Source organism: Corticium candelabrum, chromosome 15 (assembly GCF_963422355.1).
Source record: "Corticium candelabrum chromosome 15, ooCorCand1.1, whole genome shotgun sequence".
Classification (NCBI taxonomy): Eukaryota; Metazoa; Porifera; class Homoscleromorpha; order Homosclerophorida; family Plakinidae; genus Corticium; species Corticium candelabrum.
The window spans coordinates 3510102-3520101 of NC_085099.1; the positions used below are offsets into that span (position 1 = coordinate 3510102).

Genomic DNA, 10000 nt, shown 5'->3' on the forward strand with positions numbered 1-10000 from the left:
CCTAAACCCCATTTCATGCACAGTTTTGTACAAAGTTGTGTTTCGAAAATGGATATTCTGCCTCCTCAACAAGAGCTGCATGAAGAGAAAACATGGTTGGATATATCTTGTCTGTATAGAGTCTATGTATTCTTCGTCTGATGACGCCTTCTAGAAAGTTGTCAGTGTATTCCTTGACTTGCCGCTGTGCTCTCTTTTCTTTGGACTGGTGACATGATCTGTTTCTCCTTTCTCTTTAATAATGTTGTACACTGTTGACTTGCTGAATCCTGTAGCTGGAACTAAACTGGTTGGTTGAGCAACAGTACACCACTTTCTTTTCCTTTTTCAAAAAATTCACGCAGAGAAAGAACCAGGGACTTCTCTGAACTCCTCAAATGAAAGCCCTTGCTCTTTGCCATAAGTAATTAAAAGGTAACAGCAGACTGGAAGAAAAAGACTTGAAAACCAAAATGTAGCAATAGCCTACCTAGGAAAGTCAAGGTCTTATGTAGCGGGTTGTGTGTCAAAAGGTCATTCTTTGTGTTGCAAATCTCCAATCAATGTTCTAAACTGTTCTTGCTTTGGGGCTTTCACCTCCGGTTTGGGGAATCTGTTGGAAATCTGGTTCAATTTGGAGAAATCGTAGTACATGGGTCTCAACAGAATGGAATTCTATGTTATACCGCAAAGCTGTAGGTTTGAGCGTTGCACCTCTCTTTCTGCTCTCAGAGTTATTTTGATACAGTATTTATTGGTTGCGTTTCCTTGTGACAACACACGCCAAGAATGCAATCAAGGCCTGTCCACACTAGACCAGAATGGATCGCGATCGGATCGCGATTCGATCGCGATCCGATCGAGATAGCGAGCGTCCGCACTGCACTTTGAAAACGATACCTCCGCCTCATTTCGCTATCACGTGACTGATGACCGATGTGTATGTGTGGTTTCTTTGCTTGTAGAAAGCGTTGATACAGCGACGTAGGGTGAGCGAGAACAAAGACGGGTGAGGAGTGCTAGATGTTCCGACTACACGCGTAGCGTACGTGAAGGTAACGCCCACTATTTCTAATTGGATTCAACCGATCGCGATCGAATCCACCTCGCGATGTGGATCGGACGGATCGCGATCCGATCGCGATCGAGTTGCGAGTGTGGACAGCGTTGCGGTTGGATCGCGATCGGATCGCGATCCAGTTGCCAGTGTGGACAGGCCTTCACTCTAAGATAGCTTCTTATACAAACACAACATCCGGCTTTCTTGGTAATCTGTGTAGCTAGGTCCAACCCTCAGGCACGAGACCATCTAATTCGTGAACAGACTTTAGTTATAACCATGGGGCTTACGAACTCAAAGTACTAAAACTGAACCTTTCAAACTTAGAGGAAGACAATTGGACCAGAGCTCTATTTAATTAATTACCGTATTACCCCGCCTAGAAGAGGCACTGGCTCTTATTAGAACATTCGGTACTATGTGCCTTTGTACAGTGTAGTTAGGGAATAGGGTAGAAGCCCTGGAATTCCCTAGAGGATTGCAGATGCAAGAAAACATCACTGCTATCCATATTTCTGATTTTGATATGTTAGCTTCCTGCACAAATAAATTTTCAGTGACAACAGTTACTGCTCTGTGCATGTGCATCAGTTAGAAATGCTGCAAACTTTCATCAGAACTGTACCTGTCAGTGATGTCTTCCTTTGTCTGTGATCCTTCAGGGAACTCCATGGCTTCTACCCCATTTCCTAGCAACATTGTACAAATGCACATAGTACCAAATGTTCTAATAGGAGCCCCTGCTCTTTTTGCCGGGGTGATACGGTAACGAGCTCTCTAAATCGGATTTCTATCTGGACCAGAGCATGCAGAGCGGCTCAGCCCAATATCTAGAGCTTTGATCAAGCTACATAGACAGCGTTCCTTTAATTCTGATATCAGCATGATTATCATTTCTCTTTAACCTCTTTGCAACAACAACAGTATTATATATAGATATGTATACGCGGCAGAGCAGCATCTCTAGACATATTATACACAAGTACACTCGCATGCAGACAAATCTTGTTGTGAAAATTGTAACTTAATTACTGTTTTAGGTGAGTCATATGCTTTGTGGGCTCCTGGATACAACTACACAGAAGAAACGAGAAACATTATTAGATTGGACGAGGACCAGGACATCTTCATCTGTGGATCGGTTTACTCTATTCAGCAGGGATGGACTGAAGGTGCACTACAGCATGCTGATACAATGTTGACCACTTACTTCAATCTTTCTTCCTACTTATCGCCATCTGAGATGCAAGCAATGAAAGAATCGTATTACGCCAATAGAAGGGTTCCTTTCTATCCGTAGCATTTGAAAGTCTCACCCTTACACGGTTTCACTAACTTAGCTAGAAAAACAACTTTAGACTAGTCGTAATTGTGCTACTAGATGGACGCGTCTTTGTTCTGACGCAGGATTAGAGTTTTGTGCCGTTTGACTTTGTAGGCTACATTTATCATTTTAGGCTGTCGTCTTTGTATAGCAATTCAATACTAATATCTGTGGGCATCTTTGATCTTGAATACTGTATGTACACACCAGTGACCAACTTATTTGATACATATATTTTTGTTTAAACCAACATACACACACACGCACGCACACAAACACACACACACACACACACACACACACACACACACACACAAACAAACACACACACAAACACACAAACACACACACAAACACACACACACACACACAAACACACACACACACACACACACACACACACACACACACACACACACACCACTTGTCCTGTCCTGTTACCCAGCTACCCATAACCGTAACACGGTCACGCTTGCGTCCAAGAGGCAACAAATTTAAACATCTGTGAACCATCAATCCTCCTTTACTCCGGAACCATTTGAAACAGATTGGACATTGGATTGCACTCTGTTGTTTCCTTATAGGTTTCTTTCTTTTTTTCTTGTGCCTCGCCTTGTCACTCTGTCTTCTAAGGTCCTAGAGCACACCGCACACATCACGTCCCTGACTGCCACCGGAGCATGTACCCTCATTCTCTCTCTTCACGTTCCAAACCATCACGACACAATGTACTCCATCTCGGTTCGACTTCACAGCCTCATCATACCATTCCTCCTCTGATAATTCAATGTCTTTAGAGTCTCTTCCCACCATATCTCTCCATCTCATCTTTAGACCACATCTGGGACGAGGTTGAGGCAACCATCCAACTAAGGTTGATTTTGGTATTCTATGGTCTGGCATTCTTAATAGGTGTCCCAACCATTCCAACCTTTTTTCTTCACTTTCTCAGATGCAGTCTCCTCATCTCCCCAACTCGTCCTCACTTCTGCCAATGTGATGTACTCAGACCACTGTTGCCTGTTGCAAGGAAATGCCCATGCAAGATATTTCTAATGCATAGATAGTGTGAATGGTGTTCAGCTTCTTCTCTTGCTTTCTGAGAAGGACCCAACATTCTGTTCCATAAAGCTGCAGCACAGACATAACATACGCATTGTCGATTTTCCTCTTTATTGTTATCTTAAAGTGTTTATCAATAATGACCGCCGTTCTCAAAGCTCTGAAAGCCCTTGATGCTTGAGCCACTCTTTGTCTACTACCACAGTCATTCGTCCAGAGCAATGCAAGGGCGTAGACACCGGGGGGGCTTTGGGGGCTCAAGCCCCCCCAGAATTTGAGACTTGTATTTCAAATCTTTGATACATTAAGGGATAGGCAGTACGCGTACAACACAACACTACATTTACTAATTCAAAAGAGTTTAATCAAAGTGTCCGAATAGTCGTCTTCTGCTTTCATTACGTGTAATAAACTCATTCGCAACACCTTTTATTGGTAATGCATCAGTTTTGTCCTTATGGATATGGAGTATCATAGACCAGTTGAGACGACATTCACTTATTGTAGAACGTAGCCATGTCTTGAGTCTACGGAGAGCACTAAAACTTCTTTCACTTGTGGCGTTTGTTGCCGGCATTACCAGAATGAGCTTGACTACTTTGATGACTTCAGAAAAAAACTGTCTTTCTGCACTGCTTAAGGATTTGAGGTATACGACCAGAGACCGTACATCCGTCAGTGGCTGTTCAGTACCTGCATGAAGAAGAGTGAGCTGTGTTTGAAGTCGGTCTGGGTGACTGAAATCATCACCATAAAAATTGACAATCTCTTTCAGTGCTTCCGATTGCTGGGGTTGCTGAAGAGAAGTTACAACTGTCTCTAATTTCTGTAACATGTTGAATCCTTTCTGATGAAATCTATCTTTGACTGCTGCTAAAATCAAGTCAATGGCCTCAAAGTAAGCCCTTCGATAGATCTCCTTCACTTCTACTGGATGTACTGTTGCACCTTCTCCTACCTCGAATTGTCTTGGAACTTTCCTACGTCGTGGAAGGGTAGGGGATGGCACTTGAAGTGACAATCTTTTGCGTTCAACGTACTTCCAAAATATATCAAAGCACTCATCAGATCTCATTGACTGGATAGTTGTTGTTGTAGTACTGACTAGCTTTTGGCCTTCGCATGCTGAAATAGTAGAACTCTGTAAGGATCGGGACAGGTTGTCCACTATGTTCAGCAGCTTTCTTCCAAGTTCAACACCATAAACGAAGTCAAATGTGTCCATCTGCAAAGCGATTCCTCCAATTCTAGCTCTCATCTCAGTATCCTTTGTGGCTTCTTTTGCCACATCCCAAGTCATCTGAAGTGTAGTGTAGTTTTCAGATATTGACGTTAATGCCTCAGCCCTGACCGTCCATCGTGTAGGACAAAGAATCCGTAGTCCTGGAGAGCCAGCAGTGACAACATCTTTAAACTTCTTGAAGATGCTTTCACGTTTGGGTGATTTTTTTATCAACTTAGTAATTTCATGTACGGTCTCCAGAGCACTTCGCATGACCTTGATACCTTTCAACACATCCTGAGTCGCTAGGTTTAATGCATGACCATAGCAGTGTGTGTACAACGCACGGGGCTCTAGATCATTTAGTCTTTTTGCAACGCCTGACTTCGCTCCTGCCATGTTACTAGCGCCGTCGTAGCACTGGCCTCGGCAATGGTCAATCCTTAGATTCATGCGTAACAGGATATCTTGAACTGTTGCTAGTATAGAGTCAGCAGAAGTTGAGTCTAAGCTATACAGCCCTATTACTTCCTCATGGACTTCCAGATCATCATCTACGTATCGAAGACAGAAGACCATTTGTTCAGTATTGGACAAATCTGTAGTTTCATCTACCATGATAGTGTACCACTTTCCCGATACCTTCCTAACAACATCTCTCAGAATCATTAATGCCATGATACTGAGAATTTCATTTTGTATACAGGGGCTTGTGAACTTGGCCTGGCATTTGTCTAACCATTTCCAGAGCCTCGGATTGTCTTCAGCACGCATAATGAGGAGTTGCATTAAGTTGGAATCCCTTTCAAGAGCGACACTACCTTCAGGTTTAGACCGACCACGCATGGCGAGACCTTGCCGAGCAAGGTATCGAATGCAACTAATAATTATCTGTAACATATTCCTATTCTCAACCATTTCTTCTGCATAACCTTTCCCTAGCATTTGCCCAACATTCTGTTTCTTGCCAACCACCATATCCATAGCATCACGATGAAAGACTGATTTCTGATGTTTTTCAAATTTAGTGATCGAGTGCTTTCTTCCAGTCTGTAAAGCCAGTTCTCACGAATTTATCGTCCAAGTTCCCAGCGCGCAGAGCAACTGAGCCTAAGTCCTTCTTCTCCGCCACCTGGCAGTAGAAGCAGAAGACTTTGTCATCTGCTTCTTGATAATGCAACCACGGGTATCTTCTATACCAAGAAGAACAGAATGCTCGCTGCTGCTTAGCAAATGTGCGATATGGGAAGGACAGCAAGGGTTGGTGAGGACTCCAAGGCATCAAGGTGGGCTGAGGCTGGGCGCCAGCAACCGGTCTTGTCTCGGAGGCATCAGTTGCGTCGGGCTGGTGAGAGTGGTGGCCGCTTTCAGAACTTGTAGAGGCTGGTCCAGCCACGTTGCTAGTTTGGGCGTGCTCTTGGGCGTCTTCTTCACCTGAGACATTGCTTTCATGGTCAATGCCAGTGGGATAGTTAGTTACACTTCCATCCGGTTGTTGCGCTTTCCGCAGCCACGCTATCAGAGACATTGTGATACGGATGCAGTCGGGTGATGAACGTGCACTGGGCGCATGCGCAAAAGCACAATTAGGCCTCTTGGTTAAGCCCCCCCAGTTTTAGAATTGTGTCTACGCCCCTGCAATGACATACATACATACATGCAGACAGACAGACATACAGACAGTCAAGCAGACAGACAGACAGACAGACAGACAGACAGACAGACAGACAGACAGACATGGATGATGGCAATAAGAATGCTAATGAATTCATGTGTTACTGGAGAAAACGATTCTCAACAGCGCTACAACGTTGCAATGCTAGGACTATTGCAAAGAAACTATCACACCTTTTATCTATGAGCTCCAGTAATGTAAAGAACTATCATACTCAGTTTTGCGTACATTAGTTTGTGATGTGTATAGTGACCCTATTGGGCCTCTTGAACATTCTAAATAGTTTTAGTTGTAATAGCATTCATTTATGAAAATATATGAAGACAGACAGACAGACAGACAGACAGACAGACAGACAGACAGACATACAGACAGACAGACAGACAAACAGATAGACAGACAGGCAGAGCTGACATGCTTATCACAACATTTAATTAGCTTTAGTATTAAACACGTGCACGTTAATTCAATCATCTCAATGTTCCATGTCGTCATTCCTACGAATCCTTTAGTGTCAGTCTAGGAACGTGCATGCATGCGCTAACAGAAAAATTTAGCTAATAATTTTGGCATTGCCGTTTCAACGTGCCAATATGTATCCAAATACGGGAATGTTTACTGGAGCATGACCGCTGGGAGCACATCTCGAGAGGGGAGATACATTTCCACACGAGTTGTTCGCTGCTTCGGGCGGACCACAAGCGTCTCCTCTGCCTCCGAAGCCAATACGCGAATCTGCTGAAGCACAATCGCGTTCATTGTTCGCAATCATACCAATGCGAACTCCGTATCTAGTACCACTCGACAAGACATTGAAACCCTCCTGCAATACAGGTCACAAACACTTGATTAAAATTTTAGTTCAACAAATTCGTCTGGAGACCGTCCGTGTTTGTCGACATTGTAGTTACAAGAAACGTGAAGGAGCAATAGAGGGTGCATGGCAATGACTGGTTCAACCATTGCTGCATTGCAGAAATACTCGATCGATTGGCAACAAACGGGACTTTGGTTCGTATATACGGGTCGTATTTTACAGTATGGTGGCAAAGCGGTGACTGTCACGGTCTCTTCGCAGAGAAGGCACAGTCTGTCATATACGCAAGACCCAAGAATATACTAAGAGAAAGTGTTGGAAGCGCTGTGGCAGACAACGGACCTCGAGATGAAGGAGACATTTCTAGAAGAAGCGAACAGGACCTGAGAATGTGAAATGAGAGGTAACCTAGACTGTTGGTGTATGTACATCTACTTGTCTACTCTAGACAGTTGCTACTCAGACTACTAAAAAATGAATGGCATCTAGCCTCCTCAAAACCTCGCGCCGTCGTGCCTGGTTCCCGTATGACAAGACAACGTTTCCGGCGTTGTCATTTCCAGGGCCGGTGGAAGCAAATTTAGATTGGGCAGGCCTAACGCACGCTAAAGGGCGGGCAAGTCACGTGACACAATACGAGTCTAATGCAAACTCCTCTTAACTCAAGGCTAACAACACTACACAGCTACGAGAATCGTCCAAATACTGATAATCGATGTTCAGAGCTACTGACAAACTGTTCAGCTACATGTGTCAGCAACAGCGAATCAGTACGATCCTTGTGCACATGCAGCAAGAGTAGGTGATTTAATCTATCCTGCTTCATTGTACTCCTAAGGTACGTTTTCAATCTCTTGAGAGCACTAAATGACCTCTCACTGACGGCGTTGGTAGCTGGCAAGACCATAATGAGTTTAGGGACAGTGACTACTTCCGACATCAAATCCCTTTTGTAAGGAGATAAACTCAAGATATAGTCCCTAATGTCACACACTGTCACAGAAGTCTTGTCTATGAGACCAAAGTTGGCTTGCAAAACGAGTGCTTCGTAATATTGCTGGAAATAAAATTGCTTGCAAACATCGAAAAACTCAGATTCAGCACTGCCCTCCTCATATCGCCTTGAAACTTTCCTCTTTCTGGGCAGGACAGGGTCATCAACATCTAACTTAGTCCTTGTCTCTTGAAGACTCTTCCAGAAAAAAAGATCGAACTGTGTGTCGTCTCTGAGCATGTGCAGAGTTGCAACAGTCATCAAAGCTATCCGTTGACCCTCAGCAGCAGACAACTTGGGTTATTGTAGGGTCTTGCTCAAGTTATCAATATGCCTCAGAATTAGTTGTTCCAAAGCAACCCCAAACAAATATCGAAACGTTTTAACTGGAATTGAACACCAATGATGCGGCCCTTGATAGCAGGATCAGATACATAGTCTTTGGACATCTCTCAAAGCTCCTGCAGAACACAGTAGTTATCAATTACTGACTTCAAAGAGTCTGCCCTGACCGTCCACCTTGTTGGACACAATGTGCGGAAACCAGGGGTGTCTGGTGCAAGACTTTCCTTCAACTTTTGCACAGCAGTATCCCTTTTCGGAGAGTACTTCACAAGCTTTGAGACTTCATAAGTGGTGTCCAGTGCATCCTTCATCACTTTGCAATGTTTTACAGCATCTCCAACAGCCAAGTTCAACACGTGCCCGTAGCAATGGGTGTATAAAGCTCGGGGTTCTTCATCCAATAGCTGCTTTGCAACACTGGTATTCACACCCTTCATGTTGGCAGCACCATCATAGCATTGCCCTCGGCATCTTGACAGTGAGAAGTTCATGCGCACCAACATATCTCTGATGACACTGACAATGGTATGTGCTGAGATGTCATCAATCTGGTACATACCAATGACATCTTCTTGTGGCTCTAAATTGCCATGATCAATCCAGCGAATACATAATACCAGCTGCTCTCTGTTGGCTGAGTCTGTGCATTCGTGACACATAATGGAGAAATATGTAGACTTCTGGATACATTCAGCTATTTGTCGAAGAATAGACAATGCCATGATTTTTATGAACTCATTTTGCATGTCATGAGATACATATTTGCTTGACTTTCTAGTTAGCCAGCATTTTAGTAGAGAATCGTCTTGACCACGTAACTTCAGTAACTGAATAAAGTTAGAGTCAGTCTTATTCCCATCTCCTCGAACCGGTAATCCCTGTCTGGATAGAAACTTCAAATTGGAGATGATCTTGAGTAAACACTCCCTGTTCTGTCCCTTCTCAGTTGCCTGCTCTCTAGACAGCATCTCACCTACATCTGGGCAAGTTTTGGGCAATTCAACGGTCATTTGCATTGCCTCCCTGTGGCAAGACGACGATTCATGAGATTTGAATGCCACCGTGGCTTCCGTCCAGGTGGAAAACCCTTTGATACAAAGGAAGGGTCCCCTTTCTGCCACTTGATCTTCTTCGACTGCAACGCTACCACACACACGTGGAATAAGACGACATCATCCTTAGTGGAAGAGTGCAACCATTTCCACTTCTCAAACCAATGCGACTGACACGATCGTCTGACGACTACTTTCTTACCGAAGGTACGCTTTGGAAAGACGAAGCCGGACATTGGCTGATACGGCTGACTTGGAACTTTAGGTAGACAGGACTGAGCAGATTCTGTAGAAGACGACATACTGTCCAGTGATCACGCATGTGCTGAGCTCTTACCTGACTGGGGCACACCTACTACTTCCGGTAAGTCGTCTTCCTAGTGACTTCCGGAACGTTTCCGCCTACTTCAGGCACACTGACAGTTTAACATGGACTTGGTGAGTTACTTCGATTTGGCCCTGCCAGTAAT

At 44.1% G+C, this 10000-nt stretch overlaps 3 protein-coding genes across 3 annotated transcripts in view; 1 reads left to right on the forward strand and 2 right to left on the reverse strand.

Annotated features, from left to right (window-relative positions):
* Positions 1 to 2554, forward strand: part of LOC134191346 (achacin-like) — a 7681-nt gene extending 5127 nt beyond the window's left edge. The window contains exon 7 of the mRNA XM_062659954.1: positions 2080 to 2554. Coding sequence (XP_062515938.1) covers positions 2080 to 2339 — 260 coding nt within the window. The 3' untranslated portion in view covers positions 2340 to 2554. The remainder of the gene's footprint in view (positions 1 to 2079) is intronic.
* Positions 2555 to 3786: 1232 nt separating this feature from the next.
* Positions 3787 to 6267, reverse strand: LOC134190954 (zinc finger MYM-type protein 1-like). The gene is given in 2 exon segments (XM_062659508.1): positions 3787 to 5673; positions 5675 to 6267. Coding segments are annotated over 2 exon segments (2388 nt in total). The 5' UTR covers positions 6176 to 6267.
* Positions 6268 to 6789: 522 nt separating this feature from the next.
* Positions 6790 to 10000, reverse strand: part of LOC134190955 (uncharacterized) — an 8261-nt gene continuing 5050 nt past the window's right edge. Inside the window, exon 8 of the mRNA XM_062659509.1 lies at positions 6790 to 7145. Coding sequence (XP_062515493.1) covers positions 6903 to 7145 — 243 coding nt within the window. The 3' untranslated portion in view covers positions 6790 to 6902. The remainder of the gene's footprint in view (positions 7146 to 10000) is intronic.